Consider the following 27,825-nt stretch of genomic DNA (forward strand, 5'->3'; position numbering starts at 1 on the left):
TTGTTTCTTATCAAGATGCATGAATTATTCTCATCTAGATAAAAGTCTAATCAACCAAAATTTTGAAAAACATCTAGCAATGTTAAAAGACACTAAAAAACTAATCCACACCAACATTTAATGGGTTCTTACTTGGTTCATGTCCCACCCCTTCACAAAATTCTATGGAAGTCAGCTGAGTAGTTTTTGCTTAATCCTGCCAAGAAGTAAAAATTCAGATACTGCACATAATTTACTAAAATCCACTTTTATTTGATAGGAAGAATACAATGACAGTTATAAAAATATAGTTAATGATATTTAGTTGCAACGTTATTTTAGACACATTTCTATAGAAAACCGATAATTTTATATCACTAGTTCCCTCTGAGGAGTTTTTACAGCCGCAGAGTTTCTTCTCCTCCAACACGAGTCTTTTCATCTCCTTCAGACACTCTCCTCTGACGTTTGTTCGTCGGTTTTCTTTCTTGGACTCAGTTGTGCAGTGGAGAGTTCCCTGAATTCCCGGGTCGTGTCCCCCTGTCTCCTCAGCCCACCAGCTGGACCTGCTGAGCTCTGTAGGTGTCAAAGTCCTCGGGAAGAGTATCTGAGACAAAATGACAACATGAAGGTTAATTTAGTGTCCGAGCAGCCGACAGGAATATTCTCAACATGGAGCTGGAACATTACTGTAACGTCTACTACGGCTGCATTATCACCTGCATTGTTTATTTACTCGTTATTTGGCAAACGAGTAAAACCTGCAATTATAATTTTACACTTTTAGCTAATATTAAACTATTTGCAATTGGATTCATAACAATTGAAGGTTAAAGATGAAAAAAAACCATCTTATCAACAGGTATTCTCAGTTAAAATAGACTTAAATTTAGTACTTAACATAATCATTTTCTAGAAATGTACAGAATCAAAGTGAAGTAGCTGTGAAAGAAATGACACGGCATTAGAGGCTAAAGGAAGAGAGGTAGTTTCTGGCCACAGTGGATAATCTGACGCTGGACTCACCGTTGCAGCGATAACGCAGGTTGGCCCAGATGATGTTCTCCTGCGAGAAGCAGAAGACCCCGAGTCGGCCTCCTCTCATCGTGGTGTCGATGATGACGCCTGTGTCCGCCACCATCTGAGGACCCTCGTAGAAGCGAACTCTGAAAACACAACACAGTGAAGAAAACAGACATGGGTTTATTACGTTATTGTGTCTGTAAACAAGACAAATCTAGAAACTGCTACAATATCTGTTTATTTTTCTCTTTGCTAGCACTTAGCAATTTGTCTTTGTGCTAAGCTAAGCTTAACATGTCAGGGACCAAACCATAGACTGTATAAATATGTCCACTTTCTCCAGCTATACAGAGATGAAGAATATACCAGATATGAACGCTGCCATCTTGTGCCCATTTGGAGCCGGAGTCTGCATAGCGATAGCCGAGCTGTGATTACAACTGTCTAAAATTATGTAAACCATCTCAAAGAACAATTCTGTGTCGCTCGGACCGTGTCCCGTCTGTTAACATGGGGGAATTTAAATGCTTTGGCTTCATTTTGGGGGAGCCATCATGTCGTCCATCTTAAATACAGTTCCCTAAAGGTCAGCACCTGATGTATCCGTCAGCGGGCCGGTGCTGCAGGAACCAGCGGTACGAGGTCTTGTCCTTCCAGCCGACGTTCCGAGCATCTTTCCACAGGAGCTTGACCTGGTCGCTGGTGTCACCGGTGTGCCACAGGGCGTTCCTCAGGTTCTCTCCTGGACCCGTGTTTGACTTCACTGCCTTTTTTTAAAAAGCATAAATGACAAAGTGTGAGTCTCTGGATGAAGTGATTTCTTGACTCTTCGATCACAGCAGATCATTATTGTTCAAATCTTTAGGAAACATGGATTATTGTCAACTTTAAACACACGTGCAATAAGTTAATATACGAAACCCTAACAACCCAAACAAGGATATGATGTACTGTAGAGCTTCTGACCCTGAGAAGTATTTCGGTCTCAAGGAATAATTATGGAGGGTCTTACCTTCAATTGGATGCCGGGTTCTGCCACAGCTCTGAACGGGTTCGCCTGCCAATAGATCTGCTCCACCTGCTTCCACATCACCACGTAGAAACTGGAGCTGTCCTGGTAGCCGAAGATAAATCCTGCGTAGTCGTCGTCTGTGACCGTGTTTACATGAAATGTCCCCTCAAAGTCCACACCGCTGAACGCAGTGTAACCTGGGATAGAATACGTGTGTCACTACGTCTTGATGGACCAACAGCTACTGGAGAGTCGATACTTTTCATAGAAAGATTGTTTCACAGCCCGAAAGCTTAAATCTCCCAAAATTTGTAATTCTTTCAAATTCTTTCTTTCTATTCTTTTAAATAAACCATACAATGCACTTACCAACAGCCAACCCAGGATCACTGTTCATCGTCTGGACGATCTCTTGTCCCTGCACAAACAGTAAACATGGGTTTAAACGGGATTTCCTCAGATGAAGAAATATTTTGGGACACAAAATTGAAATACAACAATAGAAAATGAAAAACCAGCTACTCCACCTGGTTCAGCACCACCCAGTTGGGGTCGATCTGTGCGTCTCCCTCTGGATCTAAAACCACGGTCTGGTACTCTCTGAAGTCGGTGAGGGTGACCTCAGCGTTTTCTGGGCAAACATCGATGGTGTCGATAATGGTGTCGTTGTCGAAATCCCTTTCACATATGTTACCCACACCGTTGCCTGAGAAGATGATTGCAATAAGAGAGTTTTAGAATGGATTAGAATTTCTAGGTTAATGTGTCCGGAGAGGAACCCACCGTCGGAGTCCTCCTGCAGAGGGTTGGGGATCAGGCGGCAGTTGTCGGGCCCGGGGGGCAGCAGGTCGGGGATTCCGTCGTTGTCGTCATCGTCGTCACACTCGTCTCCCTTTCCGTCTTTGTCCGTGTCCAGCTGAGAGCTGTTGATGACAGCTGGGCAGTTGTCCCGGGAGTCCTGGTGGCCGTCGCCGTCACTGGATCGAGGAAAGTTTGGTTTGATCATTTGTATTTCCTCGTTAGCCAGAGAAATATCTGTGAAGAGACTGATTAGCTCAAACGATACCTGTCCTTGTTGGTGTCGCAGGGGTCTCCGATCAAATCATTATCTGCGTCACTCTGTTGATGAACATGCAAAACCAGGAATTTAAGTTTTTCTCTCAGATGTTACTGCTCCGTGGAATGACAAATTCTTCCAGGGAAATTTGGTGTATAAATTACTGTTACAATGTTTGGACACTTACACTATTAAGATTAGTTTTTCAGTATGAGAGAGGTATACGCAACCAAAAGTGGATAAACCAGTATGGAAAGCCAAACTTGGTTTTGAAACCCGCAATATGCTGATAACGTGTTGTGTTGTTTTGTTGTTGCTTTGTTTCCAGAAACAGGAGATGTCTGACCTGGTCGGGGTTGGGAACATAAGGACAACTGTCGCAGGCGTCTCCCACTTTGTCTCCATCTCGATCTTTCTGGTCGGCGTTGGGAACACGTTTGCAGTTATCCTGGTGATTGAGGATTCCTGAAATTAAAATGGTGATAAGTGAATATTCAAAGTCCAGCCTGGTTTGTTGTTTTACTGTAGTTTTACATATGTAATATATATAATATCAGTGAAGGCAAAAAAACCTATTCCAACCATCAGAATTCTGGATTGTCAGTAATGACTAAAAGACTCAAATGACGTCATGATGTATATATGGCTCACTCACCATCGCCATCAATATCTTCATCACACTCGTCACCAAATTTGTCCACATCTGTGTCTTTTTGGTCGTTGTTTTTCACAGCACGGCAGTTGTCACAGGCGTCGCCGAAGTCGTCCTCATCGACGTTCCTCTGATCCACGTTGGGCACCAACACACAGTTATCCTGCAACACAGGTCTTTCAGTCTCTGCAAGTGATGTTGAATCCCTCTCCTTTTGCATCTCTTTTAAACCTGATTCATTTTCATCCCATTCTTTTATTCATGAACCTGCATGTTGAGGATCCCGTCTCCGTCTGCGTCCTCGTCGCAGGCGTCTCCCATTCCGTCGCCGTCTGCATCTTCTTGACCAGAGTTGGGAACAGTGAGACAATTATCCTGTGGAGAAATTTGCTCACGGTTAATTCAAGAAGAATCAGGTACGATAAAGTTAAGAAATGTAGATTAAAGAAAGAAGTTAGATTCAGTGTTGTTTCTACTACATCCAAACTTTTACTTTGAGAGAACTTAAGTATCATTATCCGTTTCAAAGTCGACAAAAGTTCACTTTACGCACAGTGTACCTACATACAACATGTGCATATGTTATTCTCTGCAGATGACTAACACAGTCTGTTTTTTGTACCTTGGACACAGAGGAGTTTTACCTTGTTACAGTTCTTCTCAGGACACTCCAGTTTCTCATCGGGGAAACCATCAATGTCGATGTCAGGGCCACAGAGGTAGCCGTTACCAGCCCATCCAACTCCGCACTGCGAGGATGGAAAAGGTTTTTTATGAACTGTGCAGACTGTTTTCTTTGGCCCTATTGTGCACTGCAAACATCGTCAGATGGGCTTAAGTCTTCCAACAGGCCTGTGGTTTTACAAGATCTGGCACAAGTGCTGAAAGTTATATTTCAAAGAGTCGACTCACAAATGGTTTTCAGCTTCATATGAGCTCAGCTGCTACTGTTTTACATTTAATACTCTACCTGACAATGTGAAAATGTAAAACTTTTGCTCTGAGAGAAGATGGCTAAAGGTTGAATTTGTTCACCTGACACTCGATCTTTCCCTCTCGATGAACGATGCACTCGGCGCTGGCGTGGCAGGGGTTGGGCTGGCCGTTCCCACAGGCTCTTTCAGGCTTGCAGCCACGTCGCTGATCGCCGATGTAGCCCGTCTTACAGGGGCCGCACCTGAACGAGCCCTGATGACACATACATGTACTGAGTCCATTGAAGAGATCCACCCTTTCAGCCAATAGGACAAATTGCTTCCTGATGGGACTCTGCTTTGTGATTGAACTGTCATTGTCCAATTAACCTAACTCCAATCTGTGTGTCTTTGTACTGTGGAAGGAAGCCGGAGTAAACTCATGCAGGCACTAAGAGAAACTCAAAGAAAGGTCCGGGCCAAGCTGGGATTCGAACCGGGAGCTTCTTGCTGTGGGGCGTCGGTGCTATGAAGTTTTATATTAGCAGCAGATTTCCCTCCAACATGACAGTGAGTGATTTTTATGCTTATACTCACAGGTGTGTTCATGCAGACTGAGTTTTCCACACAGCCTCGATTGTTGGGGTCCTCACACTCGTTGATGTCCTTGCACACCTTGAACCAGGGAGGAATTTGCAGTTACAAAAAAAATGAACTGAGTGTACGTGTGCGTGTGCGTGTGCTTGTGTGTGTATGTGTGTGTGAGAGTTCACCGTGCCTGACCTGCTTGTTGGCGGTGGCATATGCTAAGCCGACGCCCTGCACCTGGGGCCCAGTGTATCCAGCGAGACAGGAGCCACAGCGGAAGCCCGGGGAGGTGTTGATGCAGCGCACACCCATGTGACACGGCATCACTGTACACTACACACAACAGAGACACAATAATAAACAGCCACACACCTCAGGATGTTGTAAGGGTCTATGTATCTATCTATCTATCTATCTGTTTATATATCTAACTAACTAACCTGATAAGTGCACTTTCAGATCGTCTCATATCATAATACTCTCATTTTATCTCATATTGTTTTATATATCTTGAATATTGTAAGTGTTTTAATGTGATGTAACTCATATCATACTTGTAATATGATATAATACAGTTTTATTTCCTCTGACGCACCTCGTCCACGTCCGAGCAGTGGGTCCCGTTACCGTCCATGCCGTCAGGACAGGGTCCACACTGTGGACCCTGAGGTGTCTCCATGCAAGTCACCCCCGGGTGGCAGGGGTTGGGGACACAGGAGGGACGAGGCTGCATTCCTCCCATCCCTGAGGAGAGAAACAATAGGTGAGTATCTTCTGTCTTGGTTCATTGTCTCAAATCCATGCAAAGAGATTGAACTTCCATTAACACAGATACTTGTTAAAGTTTTCTCACCTGATAATATTCATGTATTTGTGGTGTAAGTCTTTCACTATCTCAATTGAATCTAGGGAAACAGTAATGTATATTACTGATCAACTCACCACAGGCTTCACACTCCATCACTGTGTTCTTCAGGAAAACGATCTCTTTAATCTGAAAACACAAGGGATCAATAACTTATTATCAAACACACTGCTCCTGCTTTTTAACCATTATGATTTGTTGATTTATTTATTGATCATGATCATAGGTGTGTTAACCATTTAGCTCACTGTCACATGTATCTGCAGCTAAGACGTATGGAACACAGCGGATCAAGAGGGTGGAGCTGGTTTACCTGTTGTTTCAGAAGCTGTTTGATCTCAGCCAGCGCAATGTTTGTCAATTTAATCTGACTGATGATTTCTCCATCTGGATATGAACAAATTAAACATATGGTTAGACTGACATCAATACAGAAATAAGTGTATGTGACATCCAATAAGCAATATAGGTGATATAAGTGGATGGGTGAGCAAACGATCGGGAGATGGAGCCAAAGCAAGGTCCTGTCAATACACACGCTCGACCAATTGCGAGTCAGTCTCAGCTGTCAATCATTACATGAGCACTTTATCAAACTTGAAAAGAACTTCCGAAAATGATAGAAAAGATCTTTCAGAAAAATGTATTTAATTTGCTCTTTGAATTTTGAGTTTGGTCCATGTCCCATTTGTTGACATGGAGGAGGCAGGATTTATGACCCATACTGCAGGAAGCCACCAGGGGGCGATTGAGACGCTTCAACTCCACTTTTAGGGGGTTGCCTTGATGTTTCAAATGGCAGCTGCGTGTTATTTCATGAAAAAATTGAAACAGCTCATGATGCTAAAGCAAAACCTCCAACATGGTGGTGGTGGTTCTGCAATGACTCAGTTGTGACCAGTTACTAAATCAAGAGGTATGTGAAAAGGTATTTCAGGAAAGTGTGTGCGTTCAAATTCAGTCAATTGCATCAAATCCCATTGGACAACATTTCATCATTCCGCAGGATGAAGGTCCTAAACCTACGACTGAAGAAACCAAAGAGCTTTTCAAGGTGGAGGAGGGTGAACGTCTTATAACGGCCAAGTGTCCAACACACGTCCTCCTCAACAAGAGGATCCACTGCCTGTCTGATACCAAATCCAATACCTGACATTCCTGAGTCACCACAGACCTCATGTGTATCCACAGCCCACACAGCCTCAAGGACGATTTGATTGATTTTCCAGATACAGAATGATACAAGATTCTCTGGAAGATATCAAGCTGCCTGCTAACAGGAACTTCAGTCCGTGGGCGTCGTTGTGTTTCTACGTGTAACGCACTAAGAGTCCCACCTCTCAATATGATCTGGATTTTCCATGAAGAATATCAAGTTTCAAGCATCTCAACTATCCTACAATAACCTCTGTTCCCACCCCGACCGGTGGAGGTAGACGGACCCACTGAGTCTGGTTCTGCTCTGGTAATGAGTTTCTTCTCTCCACAGTCACCAAAGTGCTGCTCATTGTGGGAACTGTTTGGTTTCTGTGTTATTTTTTAGGTCTCGACCTTAAATATGTAAAGTGCCCTGAGAAAATGCATGTTAGGATTTGGTGCTTCACAAATAAAATTTGATTGTATTAAGAAGAATAAAGAAATAAATTCTTATGAATTTGAAACATAAGACCTGGTTGTCTTGGAATTGGCTGATAAAAAAAAATCAGAAATTCAATCTGTCGGTTACAGAGCAGACTTTTCATGTTTCAGATAATTTTCTGTTCTCATTACCATTTGAGACATCCTCATTATAAAAACATTGATTATACGAGTTTTACATTTTCTCAGATTCACAAATCTCCAAAATCAAGGTGGGAACCAGTGTTAAAGAGACGTCTGATCGCTTTGCTTTGTACTAATTCGACCCAAAGACCCCAGCATCCCTCCTTCAATCACTTCAGACGCAGCCCTTCCCCCTGAGGAGCCGGACGAGGGCCGAGAGCTGCTGAGCGTGAAGCTCAGGAAATGTGTTCTTCTCATTAGCAGTAACTCTGTTTACTGAATGAATTCCTCAGCACTGCAGATAAATCACTCTGCTAATAGAAAGGTTGGTGGGATCCTTCACACGGCGATCGAGTTAAAGTCAAATACACAGCTACGTGATGAGTTACGATAAGAAATAAAGAAAATAAGAATAAGCTGACGTTTTGTAAATAAATACAGCAGCTTAATTCTGATTAGTATAAAGGACGTTTTCAGTCCTCGTGTTCGGCAGTTTGCAAGGTAGATCAATCAGTTTTAATTTCAATGTTCTCCAGCACAAAGTTTGTGTTTTAGCTTTTCAGTTGAGATTCTATATTGATGATGTGCTTTTGTGATTTGTCACATCATCATTTTTGCCTTATAGTGAAATGGGGACAGCACCAGTCCTGACCTACTAAAACAAGTATTAGAGGTAGAACAGAGTTTTGTGTCTCACCTCTCTGTCCCTCTGTGACGTGTCCTCCCATGGAGAGCACACAGGTCAGGACCAGGAGCCACAGGATGGTTTTACCTCTGGTCATCTTCTCTCCCTCTCGCTCCGTCCTGGAGCTCAGTGTCAGTGCTCCTCGTGCAAACCTGGTTCCAGCATAGTTTTCGTCCTTTGTCCCCTGCTAGGGTTTTATACCGCTGCCCCAAATCCCCCACCCACACCCCCTACTCCCTGACTCACATCCCCAACCCAAGTCCTGCAAATCACTTAGTAGAGAAGTCCAGGAAAACAAGGACAGGGATTGAATTGCACAACATCCTCACAACATGTTCCATCACACATTATAGAGGCATTAGTCTCTTTGTGTTTTTTACAAATACAAATTGGGTTATTGGTCGTTTGCTTTTCTGGACATTTTGGAAAAGATGGAGATTCCCCAAATCACAAAATACATTCACAAAACTCTTCTTCCTCCATGTTGATTTGTTGTTTTGCACGACACAACCTCGGTCGTGTTCTCGTCTTGCATGGGGTCATAGTCGGACCGCCCTGCCTTGGGATTGATTTCTGATGCTGCAGGTACCACAAGAGTCGGGATGTAAATCATTCCCTGATCCAGTCCCCTTCGCTCCAGTTCTTTTCAATCGTCACTTTGTGTTTTGGAAGTCACTGAGCCTCAAAAGGAACAACCTTAGTGTTTCCAAATAACATTGAAAGATGTTTTGTCAAACAAATTTCCTTGAATGTTTCCTACAGGTTCTGGACGAAAAAATCCACGGAAGGTCAAACCGACGTCTTCAAACCAGCATGAAGTCCTTTAATTTCCAGAGACACTTGAACTATTTGTTTGTCTGTTAGCATGATTACGCAAAAATCTCTTTTCATGAAACTCTGTGGACGGATGTGAAATGAGCCAAGAAAGATCTCGTAAAATCTTGGGACAGATTTGAACAAAGGGGTGGATCCAGGATTTTTTCCACTTTGTTTATCATTGCCTTTTTCACCTTTTACACAGTGTAGATTTTGATATTGGACATTTGCCATTAGACAAGACAAAGAGACGACCTGTCCTTCTACTGAATACCTCGTCCTATTAAAGACAGTTTGGAAGCTCCGTGGTTTTGTTTTCATGCGGCTCAGTGAATTTAACGTTTTGACGTCGTGGGTTCAATCCTCCATGAACTTACCAGCTACACCCATGTGAAGCTTCAAAAGAGTTTAAAAAGTGGAGCTCATTTTTCTCAGGGCGAAAAAATAAGTGATGTCGCGGGAGTTCAATATTTATGAGGCTCTGAGTATTTTATGTCCAACATCCAAAGTAAAAATCCAGAGACATTGACTAAGTGGATGTGTCGTCACTGTGTGTGAGGACAGTTTGAAGGTTTGAGGTTTTAGATTTCAACCCTTATTACTGTTAGTAAAGAAGTTGAATCTCATCACATAGATATTTGTCAAAAAAATTAAGTGAAAGTTTTTTTCATTTAATTTTTTCGTTGTCATATAGTCCAATTGTCCAGGGTTGGTAAAGAGAGAATGTGTATGTGTGTGTGTGTGTGTGTGTGTCTGTGTGTGTGTGTGTGTTTGTGTGTGTGTGTGTGTGTCTGTTTGTATTTGTCAGTAATGGGAGCAGCAGATGTTGGTTACATTCCTCACAGTGAAGGCTATTGAGGCTTTGCTTCAGATCACTTTGACCGACTCTCACCACCTCCACTCTCGCTCGGTCCTCGCCTGCTGGCTGCCTTGCCCAAAGGAGCAGGGAACTTCTCACTCCGTGGAAAAACAACACGACACCTCGTTGCTGTCATCGTGCAGGAAAACTGGAACCTTAGACACAGAATGAATATTATTTAATTCAATTCCCGTTTGTTCAGTGATGTGAAGGGAAACACTGATCATTTACGATCCCTTGATTTAAGGTTGAGGCCTCTTCTTTCCTTTAAGCAGCTTTTCTGCAATGTTCAAATTTAACTTAGTACATTTGCCAACATACTTTGAAATTTATACTTTACTTTCAGAGACGTTTTTATTTGACATACAATATCTCTAGCCCAGTACATTCAGAGGGAAATATTGGACTTTTTACGTTTTACTATTTACTTTACAATCGACATTTACTGATACTTTGCTTTGGCTTGTTTGTCAATTAACTAATTAGTTTTGACAGTCAATTATCAGATGAGTGAATTAATTTTTAGAGTTTTATAAGTGATATAAATTTGGTGTTTTTCAAGTGAAAATCTATTTTTGATTCCATCGTCTTACATGTGATGATTTGCGGCTTTTTCACTTACTGTATATATGACAATTTGGAATATTTTTTTATGAAGCCATAATACATTTTAGATACAAGAGGTTGTATTGTTTTTATTTATATGTAGTAGGAGCTCTCAATTCTGTTTTACTAAACATTGTCCGGGTTCCTTTTTACGAGATTTATTTATTTATTAATTATTCTTCATTCATTCTTTGTGTTGCTGGTTTTCTTGCTTTTATGTTTTGACTTTTATTCCACACTGGGTTGTTTGCAAAGAACCATCACTTTTAATATCTTCTAATGTATTCTTGTGTTTTTATTGTGTATAAATCTATATTTTTTTTTTATTGTGTATAAATCTATAATTTTTTTCTGTTTTGATGATGTATTAAAGGTTTTAAGAAAATGATCTTTTACTTCCCTGGTCTTCTGTGCTGCTGTGAGGAATGTTAAGGTCAAAGGTCGGTGGTGGCGACCTCCTGTAAAGTTCAATAGCAATGTTTTACTGCCTGTGTTTGTGAACACAGCAGGAGACTTCAGAGTTTCTCAGGTCGTGACCTGCCACTGACCTCAGACCTCACCTCTCACCTCTCAACAGCCTCACAGTTACATAACAGACTTTATGAGGACTGTTACTGCTGACTCCTGCACCAGTGTGTGTGTGTGTGTGTGTGTGTGTGTGTGTGTGTGTGTGTGTGTGTGTGTTTAAGCAGCTCAGGGAAAAGATGTGAGTAGTAAAACAGGTCTTGTTTTTACAGTTACATCGAAAGTGTAATTGATTAGTGTTCCTAAGACTACCATGTTCATCAAAAGATACAAGGTCATCACAATAACCTGATAGAACCAGAAGAATCGACTCAGCATGAAAACACACATAAACCATATGGACGACTTGACAACCCCCACAGAGTGAAGCCAAAGCCTCTTGATCACCACCTAGTGGTCATAAATCCCACCTCATCCACGTTAATGGATGAGATATGATCTTTGTTATTATTTGATGCGATTTAAAAACAAGGTGAATTGTCATGATTGACAGCGAAGACTGACTCAGGACCTCGCTGCTGCTTCTCCATCTCCAGACTGCTAATGGTCAAACTCTAGCTCCAAATGTGCAAGACGGCAGCGCTCGTCTCCTGGATATTTGGGATTCATTTCTTGATAGTGGAACAGGAGACGTGTCGTCCATCTTTATTTTATACTTTTATTGTGCCAAGACTGGATTTGAAAAAGCTTGTTAGTCAAATCTCATTAAGTAAATTCCTGAAAGAACTACATTGATTTAACTTTTGACCTATCTGAGTTTATGATAGTTTATACTTTTCCTTCTCATTGAGTAATTTAAGTCTTGATTCAGTCATAAAACTGGGAATATTTCAACTTTTTCAAAACATAACTGTTCCAAGTTGCAGTTGTTGTAAAAAAATAGGTTTTATATCTTTCATTTTTATAATCTTTTTTCAAACATTTCTTTTTTACACTTTCTACTTTTATAAAAGCCTGAATATGTCTTTCATCGTGGGTTTCAACTTTCTAAGGGAATATTTCGGCTGAAGGTCGGCACTTGTAATTCTTTTCTACATAACAGCCTGAAAATTTTCTAAAAAGTTACCTTGAGGTAAACGTAGATTTGAGTTTGCTTTGTAGAAAGTTAAGTTACTGAAAAACCTTCTTTGAGTTACTCTATGTTCCTTTAACACAAATTTAAAAGCTGATTTGCTACAACCCAATACCAAAATACATACTTCTAAAGCTAAAGTCTATCTAGAAAACTGATTTTAAACATTTATTCATTCACCAAAGTTGAAATGAAAAACCACCCAAGACGTTAATTTTCTCTTGATTTTATTCAAAGATATGAATTTGTCTTTGTCCCAATGTAAAAAGTAGCAATGTTCTTTCACATACCGCTTTATTCATATTAGAATTTCTGATTCAATTTAATTTGTATTTAGTTTTTCTTTAACGAAACAAGGTTTGGTTTGGACTAGAATGAAACCACTGACACCTGCTAACACAACTACTGATGTGGTGCGAAGAGAGGCCGACCCACACAAAACCACGCGGCTCCTACACACAGGGATCAGCACACAGTGTTGGGCACAGATGTTCACAGACACTTACATAAATGGGTCTAAAAGGTCCAGGTTGGGTTGAGGCGTGAAACAGTTACTGTGGTATTTACAGAGTCCTCATGCCATGTAAAATGCAGAAAGCACCATGTTTTGCTCTAACAGGAAGGGCCTCATCAAACTGCCCCTTTCCCCAGAAAGGAATGGGATGTCCCCATCACGTGGCAGCCGCGAGGGCGAGTCAGATGCAGTTTCATCGGTGTAACGCGACGTTCCTACTCGGCTTTCTTGGCCTTCCTCTTGCGAGTGCCCTCGCCCAGCTCCTCCTTGGTTTTGATAGGTGATGCGGCGGCGGCGGCAGGGGCGTGGTGGTGGTCCTCCTCAGAGCCGCCCAGAGGGGAGCCGAACAGCAGGTGGCAGACCCAGGACTCGATGAGGGTGAAGGGGGAGCCGTGGGAGTGTCGGGCGGTCATCACCACCTGGAGGAGGAGAGAGAGAGAGTTGGAAAGTTCAACTCAGTCGGTGAAAACATCATAAAATAACTCATCAAAAGATGCGTAAGAGTTGCATCATGGGAATTGTAGGATTGAGATGTTGGTGCTTGACCATAGACATAGATATAAAGATGGACAGCGTGAAATCTTCTCATAAGTGAAGCCAAAGCATCTTTATCGCCCCCTGGTGGTTGGCTGCAGTATAGTTCATAAATCCCTCCTCCTTCATGTTAGTGGATGGGACATTAGTTCAAAGTCAAAGTACTCGTCAGATAAGTTTCTACACCACGATCATTACTGAACAGAAAAAAATGACGGCAAGATGGCTGCGTTCAAGATTTTTTTGCTATTTATTTCTATTTAGCATTTTACTGTAGCTGTACTATCTGTTATAGTCCCCGGCTAAATGTGTGTTTTGTTCAATTTAATTATACGTTGAATTTCATACGATATTGTCTCCTGTTTCTTATATATCTTGTAGTCTGAATTTCCTCACTGTCCTTAAAATGTGACGCCTATAAAAAACATCCATAGCTTCACTAGAGTTCAACAAGGCCACATGAAAGTAGCAGAAAAATCCACGTAACATGTCTTGCATCAGAATTTCAGACCGTCGACTAAACGCACCTTGCTCGTGGCCATGAAGATGGTGAAGGCGAGGATGAGGATGCCCTTGGACACGGGCAGCAATTGAGCCTCCTGCAGGGTGAAGAGGATCGCTCCGTACAGACTGGCTTTGGTCGGGCTAAAGACGGAAAAGACAAACTGTCAGCGACACATCTGTTCATCATATTCACCACGAGTGGAATCCCAGATGGAGCGCAGGGTAAATAGTTCCTCCACTTGGTTTAAAGCACGTTTATATTTATGGGGTTAAGTTTATCATCTCTCTAAACCAACAGTAAATGTTTATGACACAGAATGAAAGTTTTCTTTTTACTATTTGCTAATTTATTCAAATTGAAATGTCGGATGTTGTTATTAGATGTGTAATTACATGTCTGAGGCTTAAAGAAATTATCTAAAGTTTATCGAAAGCCCTGTAATAAAGCAAGAAATACTTTGTAACACAATAAAAACTCCTTTTGGGGGGTGGAGACATTTTCATCTGACATTCATGTATGGCCTCTTCTGGATGCTGCCACTAGAGGGAGCCAACATCAAGAAATTCAACATGCAGCAGCTCCTTCAACAAACTTGTGTGATTCAAACACGTCAACTGTAGTTTGTGTTTGACTCTGATCATATTTATCATATTTATTGGTTTGTTCTGCCTCTGGGTTTTGATGACGTGCTGCACGAGGCAGTGATGAACGAACAGCATTCGAACATCACACATTCAAACAGACTCACAATGACATGCTGAGGATCTCGTTGGTCTCGGGCCTCCACACTCCACGCAGCAGCTGCTCGAAATTGGAAATGAGAGCGACTCCCGACCCTGAGAAGATAAAAATAGAGAGTGTAAAAGACGTGGTCGCCTGCAGTTCTGTTGTCTGTGGCCATTTCTGTTTCATGGGATAGTTTCAAACAAGAACAGGGAGAAATAGGATTTACAGTAGGTGAAACACATGAGACCTGATAAGAGGACTGGACATCGCATGAACACTGTACATCTCACTACTCAATCCATAGAGACGATAATGGTTTCAGTTCTTTTCTCGTTCAAATTAATGAGCATTTTCTTGTTTTTTTGACTTTAAACATAAGGCTTGTAAAACATTATCTGCTCATGGAGACATTTTTTTAATCATAAAAACTTTTAATATAAACCAAGCTCTGATTTAATTGTGAGGATTAAAGATTTGTCAGTGTCAGATTTGTCAGGGATGTGTGAACCTGATTTGAGGCCCTGGGGACAAAAATGAGCAGCTGGGACCATAATATCCCTCAAATCTTTGTTAGACTGAGTTGTGTTGAGTTTTTGTGTTGACTTTCTCCACCTTTTAACACTATCTGGTTCCAGGTTTGCTGGGATTAAACACAACATTTGATTAACTGGGTGAGGCACATCGATGAGATTAGATTTTTGACCTTGCGGGGCCTCAATGTTAAAGAGCATTATACCTTTGTTGTTATGAGGATTTAAAAATCCAAAACACTTACATACACTGAAATGTGCTGCATAGGATTCTGCCAACATTGTATCACAAACTGTTGTGCTCTCCTGTACGAACACAAGGTGTGAGACACTGACCTTTGACGTATCCTACGATGACCATGATGAAGAAGCCATGGTGGTAGGCGTGGTGGGCGTGGTGAACGCCGGCGGCGATCTTACGGGTGCGGACGACTTCCTTCAGGGCGACCAACACCAGCTTCACAGGCAGGAAGGCCACACATTTATAGAAGAGGTTCAGAGGGCAGTAGAAGACCAGGTACCTGGGTTTGGATTTGGCGGAGAGAAGATAAGATATCAAGGAAAGATTTACCCACTATAATCTAGATTTAGCTTTGATGATAACATATGTTCTGGATGTTTTCTAAGTTCTGTGGGAATCCATTTTGTACAATTCTGTTATCTTGCTGACAAACAAATTGACAGCAGCAAAAACAGAGGCTCCTTGGTGGAGGTAATTACCCTGAGTCACCTGGATTCAAGAAAAGTCTTTAAGAGATTCATGTGGAGGACATCCCTTCCCTGACTTTCACTTCTGTGAATCCTGGACGTATCCTTCACATTTGTCTCTCTCTGAGATTTCTATGTTTTTATTCCCCCATGTTTTGGTAGTTTTTCCTTACTCTTATTGAGGGTTAAGGACGGAGGTTGTTGCACCTTGTTAAGCCCTATCAGAAAAATTATGATTTGTGAATATGGCCTGTACAAATAAAATGTAATTGATTGATTGAGAAGTCATTTGACCATTTTGTCCTGTCAGATCTAAATGTACAGTCACAATCCACCAATTATCAGCCAAATTATTTTTTGGAATGAAATCACCTCCATACAATGACCAGCTATTGACAATTTTAAAACGTACACAATCTTATAAGTTCTATAAGAAACCTGGATTTAAAAGAAGCAGATTTGTGACCTTGTGCGACTCTGTAACTGAATCTCTCCTCCCCTCTTGAAGGGTGAAGACACTTTGAGGATTCTCTCACCAGACAGCTGAGGCCAGCAGGATGTGGCTGTTGTATTGGAAATAGTCGACCGGGCTGCTCCCGAGCAAGATGTCGGCCAGGATGTAACTTCCGAAGCAGTAGAGCATGGCGCAGAGCCATGAGGCCACGGGACTCCTGCGGGAAACCTCCACCGATCCTGAAACACAGAGGAGCAGCTGTCAGGGAGCGCTTAACAATTAAAGCACTTTTCTTTCTTCCTATCATGTCTTTTCTTAACTCAATAAATAGATTAGGATTATAGGGTTATGGGAAATACCACACAGACTTTCTTTCAATTCCTTCTCTGCTGTGACCGGGGGAAAAAGTTCTTTTATGTATTTTTGTCCTTTTTCAGATATACAATTTTGAATGTTTGTTCTTGGAGCTCATAACTGTTGGCGATGACCTTCTCGAGTCAATATCTGTGGATCCCTTGTGTGTTTGCCTGCTGTATCTTCGTCCCCACCCTGTCCACCATGTCTGTGCACGCCCTGATAATATGTCTCTTTATCATAATCTAATATTGACTCAGGAGTCGTTTAAATGCAAAGTATACGATTTAAAGAATGTGTGTTTAAACGAGAAAGGTCTTTCCAGTGTAACAACATTGTGGGAGACTCTCAGTGAATCGAGATGCGAGCGCAGATCTCCGACAACAGGTGGCCGAGGGTGTCGTGGTGCGAGCGGCTCTCGGTTTGAGGGCAATCCGATCCTGACAAATGTGGCCCTATAAATAAGAACCCGCTCAACTGCTTCTCCTGCCTTGCAACTGTCTTGACCTCTGACCCCCACACTTGTCTCTCTCCTTCTCCCCTCCGTCAATGCAGATTTCAAACCTCGATCATGTGCTCCTCTGATATGTAGCGAGAGTGTGAACTACGCCGACATGTGTGTGTGTGGGGGGAAGGGGGCGGGTTCTTGCAAATGTTGGCAGCGTGGTTCATTTGACTGTGAAATATTCTGATGCAAAGTCGTCCGGTTACAGTCATGAAGTCGAGTTTGGGAACAGACACAGACACAGACTGTGGCTCCGCTTGAATGCTCCAATGATATAATGGATTTAACTCTAAAACACACATTAATGCCTTCAACTGTATGAATGTCCTTACACAACAGGGGTAGCAGTACTGTCGCCTCACAGCAAGAAGGTTCCCTGTTCAAATACTGGTTTTGTAGGGATTGTTCTTTGCATGTTCGCCTGATTTCTGGGAGAGTTTTCCTCAGCTGCTTCCCCCCACAGTCAGAGCATGTGCAGATTGGAGTCAGGTTAACTGGAGACTCAAAATTGTTGTTAGGTGTGAATGTGAGTGTGAATTTTTGTCTGTCTCTATATGTCAGCTCTGTAATACACTGGCGACCTGTCCAGGGTGATCCCCGCCTCTCGCCAAATGACAGCTGGCTCCAATCCCCCCCCCCCCCCCTAAAGACCCTCAAATTGATAAGCGGTATAGATGGATGGATGGATGAATTGACAAAAAACAAATATGTTATAAGGACAATCATCTTAACCTCTATACTACGGGACATGTGAACAGCAATGCAGTGTTAGATCTGCTTTTTTTTAAACTTGAAGTAAACTAATTTAGAAGTTGGTCTCAGCTTCACACTCACTACACAAACTACTTTGTTACAGAAGTCATTACTGACACATGTTGATGCATTTTTACCAGTGAAGTAAGATGCTCACAATTTTAAAGCATCAGATGAGAAGTGTTCCTTATTTCTAACTCAACACCAACATTCTTCGAGACCAATCAGCCAATTGAGACCTGTCAACAGACTGATGAGTATCTGACTCTGTGAGCTCGATGAGATTGATGCGACAGTTCATTCAAAGGAAAAAAGTCATCTGTTTTCTATTTCCTGTGTTTGTAAATAAACACACAGGAAGTTAAACCTCATAGTTAATCCCTAACAAACTATTATGGTTAATGTAGATGCCGATTTTTGACATCCATTCATTTCTTTTCAGTTTCCTGAAGCCAAATAATGAAGAGGAGGGGCATGAATGTTCATTCTCCTTCCTGGACGCTCCTGTACTTTCCTCTCTGTAAGTTGCTTGAGCATCACTGCAGAGGAAGATGGGGGTGAAGATGAATTTTGTTTTCCAGCATCCCAGTTGTCTAAGTATGAAACGTGTGAATCATGTTGTCCAAGCTGTAAACTTCCAGTAAAAGTTGTGAGCTTTGGTTCACATTCTACACACTCTAGCCCCCCAAGGGACAATAAGGTCACTCTGTGCTTCTTGCTCACCAACTGAATTCATGTTTAACACTAAATAACAAACCCAGCCCAAATGTAGCCTCTTGCAGCATGAGGTGCTTCGGAGGCCCACTGACACTGGCTATTTCAGGATCTTCTATTTATTGCCCCAAGTCGCTGGAATGCACAGGCCTTCTCTCGGGTTTCAGCCTCCTTACGGCGCTCAACATTAATTCAGAGGAGCCAAATCTTGGAAAAATGTCCAACTGGACCCAAAGCTGAGTGGTTTTAATCTACTCCAGTGGTTTCCCACAGAGTAAATGAGGTCAGGCTGCTGCAGACACACACACACACACACACACACACACACACACACACACACACACACACACACACACACACATAGTCACCTCACAGCAAGTGAAGCAGAGAGCTGTGGTGCTCCGGCTTATGCAGGTCATGCTTTATAAGGATATAGGGCAACTGTAGTGATAACAGCAGAAAGTCCATATTGGGATATAAGAGCCCGGAGTGTTTATATCACAGAAGAATGTCAGAAATTAACGTTAAAACTGACAGAGTATTATAACATTATTATTAGGTTTATTCTACAAACACTAGATGTTTAAATTTCAGTTATTACTTATATATTAATATTTGTATTTATTCTATAAATATGTTATTTAAGCTGTGTTTTCTTTTACTTTAAATAGTTGTAAGTACACACATGTCTGGTGAGTGTGAAGCTTGTACAGACGCTGCACCTGTGTATTACCTTAGAAACAGGTTTATCGGTCGTGTTTATCTTTAATTCAAACACACATTATAACTTGATCAGAAAACAGAGAAGAAACTCACCTGGCTCATACTTCAGATACAGGATGGACACGATGTAATAAGCGACATCAAAAACAGGAAACATTCCCATTTTGGAGAACGCTTGGGCTAAATCGTCCAGATTGAGAAGTGACAGAACCTCCATGATGAGTCTCTGACAACGATCCTTGTTTTTTAATGTCTTGTTTTGAGTCTATTTGTTATTCCAAGCGCGCACTCTGGATCGGAAGCCCCCCTAACCCGGTCCACCGACTCTTCACCAAGCCCACCAAGGTCTCGACAGAGAAAGCCTGTGACACTGAAGCCCACCTATTAATACCGCTCATGTCCACAGCATCTTCATCTTCATCATCTTCATCAGCAGCAGCACTTGCAGCTCCGTACCAGCTGCTGTGGAGGGGGGGTCCTCATGCCAGCTGCTTGAGAATTACACGAACAAACCAATTGCTCTTTCTCCTGCCTTCCTCTTCATCATCCTCATTATCCTCATTGTTGCATCACGGTGAGGTTTGTCTGTAGCTGTCGAGACACAACACGTTCAGAAACTGACTGTTTCACTCGTTCAAGAAAAAAACACAAATAAACATCCATTAATCCGGATCAGCTCGTGCACCGAGGCGGACTCACATGCAGCCGAGTGACCGAGTATAATCCCCTCGCAGCTCCGCAGCGTTTGCTGATGTCACCGCTTGTTTACATTCTCACAGACCGTGTGTAAAGGCTGCAGTAAAACGTGCAGTGCTCCTCAAACGCCTCGTATATTTATCAGATATTTTTATTGTAATGTTATATATGTAAATAAAAAAGGTATAAAATAATATAAACGTAAAAAAATTAAATTAAATTAAATTAAATTAAATTAATCCTGCGCAGAAGTTGACTGCGCACCTCCTGCACAGAAGTGGACTGCGCAGGATTCATTGTATTTAATTTTTTTTCATTTTTGTTATATTTTATTATTTTATTTCATTAATTAATTTTTTGGGTTGTTTTTAAATGTACATAGTATGAGATATTGTGCAATAAATAGGTGGTTGAAGTCCTGTCAATTTTAGGGTTTCAGTATCTTGTCAAGGACACTTCAGCTTTAAAAACCTATAATCAGTTATTATTGAAACAAATTGTCATTGTTATTTGTTTGTGTGCACGTTTGAACGTATTTTTTTACTTGTGTTTTTTTATTTGTGAAGCACCTCATAACAATGTTTTAAGAAGTACTGCATAAATATATTATTATCATAAATAAATATAATTAATTAGACGGCTTCTGTCTGTCTGTTCTACTTCCCCCTCAATGTAATTTCATCTTTCAATTGTTTTCGTTTGATGCCTCACTGGTTCTGTTTAAGGTGCTTTATACTAATGCTGCACTAACTTTCAGGGTGAAGTATATTGTAGTTTTTACACAACTACTTTAGTTACTCAATACATTAAGCTTTTCCATATAAACCATGTTATTATCTTATGAAGTATTGATCATTATATTCCTAGCAGTTTTTGAAACAGTTACTAGTCTAATGTGGTTTCTTCTTGATGTCTTATTATGAAATCAATGTTTCTTTCTGTTGTTACATTTCTTGTCTGATGGTGGCGCTCGATCTTTTTGTCCTCAGCTTCCTGACAAGTCAAACTGAGGGGCAGCAAAAACCCTCTTTCCCGGCCAGTCGTTACACTGGAACCTCGTTGGTCACATTCCTGATGACGTAGCTGAATGCGGAAGTGGGGCGTCTCTGTGATGTGACGGGAAACAAGATGATCGCAAATCTGTTGATATTCGGGTAAATGATTCAGTGTCAGACGGATTTTAACACGGAAACAGTTCTTTCGTTAAACTGCCTTGTTCTTCTGTGTGTGTTATCGTCCACTGTGGCGTCAGTAAGATGGCGGTGAGACAAGCTAACTAGCTCTGTTGCTAATGCCAGCTCAGCAGCTAGCGTTAGCCCCGCAGGTAAACAAGCTCACCAGTAGACACCTTGTCTCTCTCTGTGCTCCACAGGACCTTACTGGTGAACGCAGGGGCCGTGCTGAACTTCAAACTGTGAGTGTTCACCTCCCTGACACACATCTGACTCAGCACTTAGTCTAAATACAACTAAGTTACTGGAAAGAACCACACACGATGTGAATCCATCAAAATGTGATTAAAGAAAAGACCAGGGTTGTAAAAACTAATCTGTCAGTATTTAAATATATGAGATATATGGTTATAGTATTTATTTTGTCATCATTAGAAGCTCAACAAAATAAATAACTACATAAAGTTGAACAGAAGAAAATAATTTATATAAGCAAAGGGTATTGAGGTTCTGATATTGAGGCATGTCAAAACCACTTTCAGTCGACTTTCTCAATCTTTATAATGTCAGTTATATAAATAAAACCAAGCTTTAAATGTTTATATATTGAAGGGATGGCGCTATTTATTATTATCCCACACACTCTTTATAAAAAGGTGTCGTGCTGCTTTAAACTGCATTTACCATTTGGCGAGATGCTCTGATGCCGGTGAAGTGAGGGTTACATGCCACAGAAATAAAATGAAGCAAAAGCAGCAAAATCTGAAATGTCAAGACGATGTATAACCATCGCAGGGCAAGAGGAAACAGAAAAACATAAATACAGTAATACAGCATCAGAATCTATCATTCAAACAACAAGAACCAAGCATTATTGACTCAATCAGACAGAAATACAAGAAATAATCAGTAAGGCAAATGAAATAACAATCATAAAGTTAATGTTATACAATGCTTAAAGGAGAAGTTACACGTCAGGAAAATTGTCCGACCTGTAACTCATAGGCCATGACGCACAGACACAACGACAGGAGGTCATACACAATTATTGAAGAGGGAGTTTGACTGTCCATGTTTTGCAGCAAAAGGAAGGAGTCCCAGGGATTTGGAGATGACTCCAGAGCGCCAACAACAGGTGTGTATGAGTGTTGCAGAGATATGGAATTACAATTAACAAAAACACTAGTATGTAAAAGCTTGGCCATTAAAAATGATTGGTATCTTCTTCAGGCGACAACATCAGAGAGTTCCTGCTCAGCCTGCGATACTTTCGGATCTTCATCGCTCTCTGGAACATCTTCATCATGTTCTGCATGATAGTGTGAGTGAGATGCTGGTGATGGCCATTGCTGCCCATGTGCTTAAACTGAGTTAGTATTGGATGTAAATATGAATTTGCTGCTCATCTAACTGGTTGACTGTCTTCAATCCTCACAGATTATTTGGATCATGATCGACATTTGCAGGGACGAGAATCCCGAACCCCTCCTGGTTTTTCAAGATGGATGCTATAAATTACTTCTTTATAGAACCTTTCTGTTTCTTTCGCCATTTTAAACTATAAGTATACTCTATTTTCTTGACCACCTCTAATTCAAATACTTCTTCTGGTCTCGCTGTACAGGAACCTATGAATCACTGTATTTATTTTGTCTGATTGGGGTTTTCACATTTTTACTTTTCTGTAAACTGTGACTCTATGGATAGCCCTGCCCTCTGCTGGACATGTGTTGTCATGTGCCCTCGAGCTTCTGTACAGAAAAGTTGATTTGTTTTCTTCAGCATTGCCAATGTAAAAAAAAAAAGATCACCTGGGTTGTAAACGATGCACAGCCTTTGTTAACAGGATAGAATTGATATTTCTGTGGCTTGTTAGCTGACTGTCATCATTGAAGGATCTCGTTCTGTCCCAAAGCCTCACAAACTTACCATGGTCCCTTTTCCTGTGTGCATATATGATACAATATATAAACAACTCAACAGTCATCTGTTGTTATGTGCAGCCTCTTCGAGACAAACTGTCATTTCCTGTGGTTTTCGGCACCTGGGCTGTAAGTAAATATGCACTTTGATGTAAATGTGTCCTTGTGCTCTTTCCAATAAAAATACAGTTTTCTTATCCAGTGTCTGTTAAATGACTGTTTATACTGACCTTTCAGTGAATGATGCAATAAATATGTTTGATAGATTGAGCCCTATCTATTTCCTTCATTATTTCATTCATGTCTGGGTGTTTCTCTGCTGTATTGTTTTATAGCTTATTTATACCTCCTTCATAGCTCCTTCAAAGAGAAGATGAATGTTCAGATCCAGGGAGCCTTCTTCATTTAGGAAAGCTGGATTCCAAGACACACCCACAACACCAGCTCGATCCTGTAGAACAAAGTCTAGGTCCTCAGCATCAGAGATGTCAGACTCAGAATCAAGACCAAGAATTGCGAACTCATTTTCCTCATCCTGTTCTCCATGCAGCATCTTTATGAACAGTAAACTGTACGTCTGAAATGATTGCGACCAGCCATACTGACACTATGGATGAAGAAATTCCAAAGCATATTTTTTAAAGGCTTATCAATCAGTCTATAAAGTATATATTGTTGTATTTCGAGTTTAATTAGTTGATATATTCATGGTAAGTCAGCCAGAAAATAAGCTAGCAAGCTAACAGCTAGTTAGTATTGTACATATTTCTCTTTCCCTCTAGTAATATATTGTAAAATAAGACTCACATGCATCAGATGTGCAAAAGCAGCTTAGGTTGATTTATAAAGTAAGAAAGGAAAAGGGAAAATAATGATTTGTGGTAATCAATAACAAGATTTAATATGAAAACTTTCAAATAAATAATAAACATTTATTTAGAACATAAAGCAAAAAAACACAACACTCATGCATGAAATAACACAGGCAATGAATAAAGGCCTGTTTTTAAGTAACAAAGGAAAAATTTAAGGACTTGTGATGATGAAAAAACAAGTTAATTTGGGGAAAATACCTGAAAAACTGAATGATAAAGATAAAGGAAGCACAATCTGAGCCGGATCCCTTTTTGACCCATGTTGTGAATCCAAAGGGTTAAAATCCCATTCAACTCGACGCGATGACGTCGACGCGGCTGACGCACGGTCCAGCGGCTGACGCAGGGTCGACGTCTCCGGCAGAGACGCCTCCTGGAAACAACGGTGGTGCTGCTACCACCTGGTTCTCTTCTCATCCCGGTATGAAACCACTTGCTGGGCTCAGACTCTGTGTTAAGTGACCGTCCGAACCTTAGCTTGGATTCGGCGGGTTTCGACTGGGGACCAGTGGGTTCGTTGACTGGTGAAACTGGTCCAGTTCACCAGGCTAACACCGACGAGCTAACAAGCTAACCAGCTGCACTCAACAAGCAGGGGCGCTGCTGATGCTGTTGTTTCACAGAATGAGGGCTAGGCTACATCCACCTGCTATCTCAGGCTGTTTGGTTCATTAGTTAACTAACCCACACATTTTAACCGATGTTAAGTCATGAAAGTTATACACTAGCTTGTGTTTCCTTCGTTCATGTGCACGAAATTAACGTCAGGTTGTTTCTATATATGTTTCTATTCAGTTTCAGTTTCTGATCAGACATGAACCTCAGTGTGAACACTGCACGTTGAGCCACCAGAGATGTTCACGTCTACATGTGTGAGGGACACAAAGAGAAAAGAGAAAAGCCAACACCTTCTGTCTCACATAATGGTTCCTCTCATATTCTGTCAATCCGTTGGTTTTCGTTATTGTGATTGTTGGAATTTAAAGTGTCCACATTCGTGAATAAATGCCACTCAAGCCTCTTGCAGAGCCACAGGGGACATCTTTATATTATTTAAGTGAATATCAAAACAGATAATGTTCCCTCCGAATCACCGCTCAGCTTATTGTCTCAGCTCAAGTTCAATAATGACATTTAAGACCTGAACACTATCACCATGCATGAGTCTTGAAATATCTCTTGCCAGTGATACGCGTCTCACACTTGTCTGTCCGTGTCTCTCGCAGCCGAGGAGCAACTGCTGGGATGCCAAAGAAGTTCCAGGGCGAGAACTCCAAGGCGGTCACAGCCAGAGCCCGAAAGGCCGAGGCCAAGGCGACGGAAGACGCCCGCAAGAAGCAGGAGGAGGAGGACTCCCTGTGGCAGGAAACAGACAAACATGTGCTCAAGAAGGGGCAGAGAAAGGTGAGCTGTTCCTCCAGCCGGCTCCCCCTGGGTAGCCTGCTCAGAGAGGAAGAAATAACACGACAGAAATGTTGACAACGTGCTGTCATATTTGAAAACAGCTTTTTGATGTGGGGCAGGAATCCTCTCTTACCCTTTTTACACACATAAATCCACAGGTCTAAAGTCTAGATGGGATTAAGGCTTAACTTTTCCCCTGCTGATTTTTGTTTTAGCAGCTAATTACAGAGCAGCACAAACAAACAGAGAAACAATAGAGAACACATTCCCTTTGCTTAACCTAATCAGCATTTAAGTGATCGGAAGACCGACATGTATAGTTATCTTAAATATCTTTATGTACATAGTGTATAAAACGACAGTGGATGAGTTTAAGTAAAGCTACATTAATTTCAGAGAGAGACGGACAAAAAATATGTTCCCAGACAGGCTGAGCTGGACCTCAACTTAACTCTTCATCTTGTTAAGTGAACACAGACGCTTCACAAACCATAATGGACTCACTTCTTTGGGAACTTAACTTTGGATTTATTTTAATGTCTCTTTGTCAAGCACACAATACACTATTCTGTAAGTGTTTTGTTATGGGTCATTGTTCTGTGGCTAACCTACTTATTAAGATGAGTAAATGAACAACTTCTGCCATCTTTAATGATCCACATACAGACTTTATATCTAATAGTTTTAAAGAACCATGAATAATGAGGTATTTTAGATGTCTGATCCAATATATTTGGTCTGTAAGAAAATAAAATCATCCTGCTTTTCCAGGATGACAAGGAGAAGAAGAGGATGGAACTCCTGGAGAGGAAAAAAGAAAACCAGCGTCTTCTAGATGAAGAGTTCGCCAGGATTAAAGGCAAATCAATGGAGTCTCCAGGTGGAGGAAAAGTGACCCGGGCCCAGATCGAGGAGACGCTTCTGAATGAGCAGCAGGAGCAAGAGGAGCTCCAACCGAAAGGTAAAGATTGGGTTGTCAAGATGGGTCAGGATCCGATAAAATCAGAAAGCAGTGGCTGAAACCCAAAGTATGTTTAGTTTAACCATGACAGCACCTTTTCATGTTTCAAATGATTGTTTCCTACAGAAAAGAGCCACCTGGAGACTCCACTGGAGGAGAACGTGAACATAATTATCCCTGAAAAAGGAGCAGTGGAAGCCAGATCAATAGAAGATGCCATCGCTGTGCTGAGGTACATTTACAGTTTGCTCTGTGTGACACGCTGTTGTCCTAGTGATCACTGCGATGCTGATTTTAATTGACAGCAAATGTGACTCGTGAATGTTAACGATTCATTGTTATTCATTCTGTCCTCTTCGTCTTCTAGCACGGGGCCTGAGGACCTGGACCGCCACCCGGAGCGGAGGGTGAAAGCAGCCTTTCTTGCCTATGAGGAGGCAAACATGCCTCTCCTAAAAAAGGAGAACCCCAACATGAGATTGTCGCAGCTGAAGCAGCAGTTGAAGAAGGAATGGATGAAGTCACCAGAGAACCCCTTGAACCAGCGCTTTTCCTCATACAACTCAAAGTGATGACACTCCTTCCATCTTGACGCCATTTGAGCACTGTGGAGACTTTAATTGGAAAAATCAAATAATTTCATCCTTAAATTAACGAGGCCACTACCTGCTCAGAAACAATATCTCCAGTACCAGAGGACGCTCACCTCCAAGGAGAAGCTCACCCCTCAACGACACAACTAATCATCATTTCCGTGCACGTGGCCTCTAATTTTGATTGTGTGCATCTAATAAATTTAATGAGATCTCTTTTTTCTTTTTTTTTTTAGCACTTCTTTAAAAGTGGGGAATTTTATGTTTTGAGAGTAACTTATTAAAGTTGACCGCTCGACCATCAGTCATGTCTTGCGATCTTTCTTGTTTGGAGACACAGGCGAATAAAAGACGATGGAGTTCCATCTTTGATTCATTCACGGAGACCAGCTTACTGGTCAATTTAAGACAAGAGATTAACTGTTAGATCAATTGGAGATTAAACTATTTCTATTGTCAGATCCATCCACAAGGTGACTGTTACTGATATAATACTGCTGATGCCCCCCCTCCAGTATTTGAAGGCTCTGTGATCACCATGAGCACAATTTAACACTTAAAAAGTTATTTGAGGAAGAAATTGGCTTCAAATCGTGTCAGAGCCTCAGTGTGTCTAGTTTGACGAGTTTATTTGTAAAGCACATTCCAGTTAAAATATGAAAGGCCTCATGACAAATTGTACAAGCAACAAGACAAAACAGATAAGGAAGCATTGAAAAAGTTACATAGAACATAACAAAAAATAAAATGAGTGAAAACAACGCAGTG

General features: G+C 41.4%; 4 protein-coding genes across 4 annotated transcripts; 2 read left to right on the top strand and 2 right to left on the bottom strand.

Moving 5' to 3' along the window:
* Nucleotides 1-527: 527 nt before the first annotated feature.
* comp (cartilage oligomeric matrix protein) lies at nucleotides 528-8,609 on the bottom strand. The gene is made up of 19 exons (XM_061078221.1): nucleotides 8,549-8,609; nucleotides 6,404-6,477; nucleotides 6,168-6,219; nucleotides 5,821-5,969; nucleotides 5,421-5,558; nucleotides 5,235-5,312; nucleotides 4,759-4,911; nucleotides 4,368-4,472; nucleotides 3,991-4,098; nucleotides 3,727-3,886; nucleotides 3,418-3,536; nucleotides 3,081-3,133; nucleotides 2,798-2,991; nucleotides 2,542-2,720; nucleotides 2,384-2,432; nucleotides 2,015-2,211; nucleotides 1,597-1,769; nucleotides 1,006-1,145; nucleotides 528-586 (listed from the first exon to the last, which is right to left on the bottom strand). Exons 1-19 carry the CDS (start codon nucleotides 8,577-8,579, stop codon nucleotides 528-530), a joined length of 2,211 nt encoding a protein of 736 aa, XP_060934204.1. The 5' UTR covers nucleotides 8,580-8,609.
* Nucleotides 8,610-12,676: 4,067 nt separating this feature from the next.
* On the bottom strand, nucleotides 12,677-19,707 carry tmem38a (transmembrane protein 38A). The gene is made up of 6 exons (XM_061077822.1): nucleotides 19,528-19,707; nucleotides 16,468-16,624; nucleotides 15,560-15,744; nucleotides 14,716-14,803; nucleotides 13,990-14,107; nucleotides 12,677-13,347 (listed from the first exon to the last, which is right to left on the bottom strand). Exons 1-6 carry the CDS (start codon nucleotides 19,649-19,651, stop codon nucleotides 13,144-13,146), a joined length of 876 nt encoding a protein of 291 aa, XP_060933805.1. The 5' UTR covers nucleotides 19,652-19,707; the 3' UTR covers nucleotides 12,677-13,143.
* A 1,504-nt stretch (nucleotides 19,708-21,211) lies between these two features.
* Nucleotides 21,212-23,421, top strand: smim7 (small integral membrane protein 7). Its single transcript, XM_061077902.1, has 5 exons — nucleotides 21,212-21,284; nucleotides 21,503-21,544; nucleotides 22,385-22,437; nucleotides 22,533-22,623; nucleotides 22,740-23,421. The coding sequence occupies exons 1-5, from the start codon at nucleotides 21,259-21,261 to the stop codon at nucleotides 22,753-22,755; spliced, it is 228 nt and encodes a 75-aa protein (XP_060933885.1). The 5' UTR covers nucleotides 21,212-21,258; the 3' UTR covers nucleotides 22,756-23,421.
* Nucleotides 23,422-24,451: 1,030 nt separating this feature from the next.
* Nucleotides 24,452-27,361, top strand: ccdc124 (coiled-coil domain containing 124). Its single transcript, XM_061077849.1, has 5 exons — nucleotides 24,452-24,520; nucleotides 25,326-25,503; nucleotides 26,275-26,464; nucleotides 26,591-26,696; nucleotides 26,832-27,361. Exons 2-5 carry the CDS (start codon nucleotides 25,345-25,347, stop codon nucleotides 27,034-27,036), a joined length of 660 nt encoding a protein of 219 aa, XP_060933832.1. The 5' UTR covers nucleotides 24,452-24,520; nucleotides 25,326-25,344; the 3' UTR covers nucleotides 27,037-27,361.
* The last annotated feature ends 464 nt before the right edge of the window (nucleotides 27,362-27,825 follow it).

This window comes from Limanda limanda, chromosome 9 (genome assembly GCF_963576545.1).
Source record: "Limanda limanda chromosome 9, fLimLim1.1, whole genome shotgun sequence".
Classification (NCBI taxonomy): domain Eukaryota; kingdom Metazoa; phylum Chordata; class Actinopteri; order Pleuronectiformes; family Pleuronectidae; genus Limanda; species Limanda limanda.

Coding starts and splice junctions, on each gene's coding strand:
- tmem38a (XM_061077822.1), bottom strand. CDS start 19,651: ATGGAGGTTCTGTCACTTCTCAATCTGGACGATTTAGCCCAAGCGTTC. Junction 14,804..15,559: donor CATCGTAGGATACGTCAAAG/GTCAGTGTCTCA, acceptor TTATCTTCTCAG/GGTCGGGAGTCGCTCTCATT. Junction 13,348..13,989: donor TCTTCATGGCCACGAGCAAG/GTGCGTTTAGTC, acceptor CTCCTCCTCCAG/GTGGTGATGACCGCCCGACA.
- smim7 (XM_061077902.1), top strand. CDS start 21,259: ATGATCGCAAATCTGTTGATATTCGG. Junction 21,285..21,502: donor GCAAATCTGTTGATATTCGG/GTAAATGATTCA, acceptor TGTGCTCCACAG/GACCTTACTGGTGAACGCAG. Junction 21,545..22,384: donor GCCGTGCTGAACTTCAAACT/GTGAGTGTTCAC, acceptor CATGTTTTGCAG/CAAAAGGAAGGAGTCCCAGG.
- comp (XM_061078221.1), bottom strand. CDS start 8,579: ATGGGAGGACACGTCACAGAGGGACAGAGAG. Junction 5,970..6,167: donor GATGGAGTGTGAAGCCTGTG/GTGAGTTGATCA, acceptor TTCTCTCCTCAG/GGATGGGAGGAATGCAGCCT. Junction 1,146..1,596: donor CCCGCTGACGGATACATCAG/GTGCTGACCTTT, acceptor TTGTGTTTTCAG/AGTTCGCTTCTACGAGGGTC.
- ccdc124 (XM_061077849.1), top strand. CDS start 25,345: ATGCCAAAGAAGTTCCAGGGCGAGAACTCCAAGGCGGTCACAGCCAGA. Junction 26,465..26,590: donor AGAGGAGCTCCAACCGAAAG/GTAAAGATTGGG, acceptor TGTTTCCTACAG/AAAAGAGCCACCTGGAGACT. Junction 26,697..26,831: donor GATGCCATCGCTGTGCTGAG/GTACATTTACAG, acceptor TTCGTCTTCTAG/CACGGGGCCTGAGGACCTGG.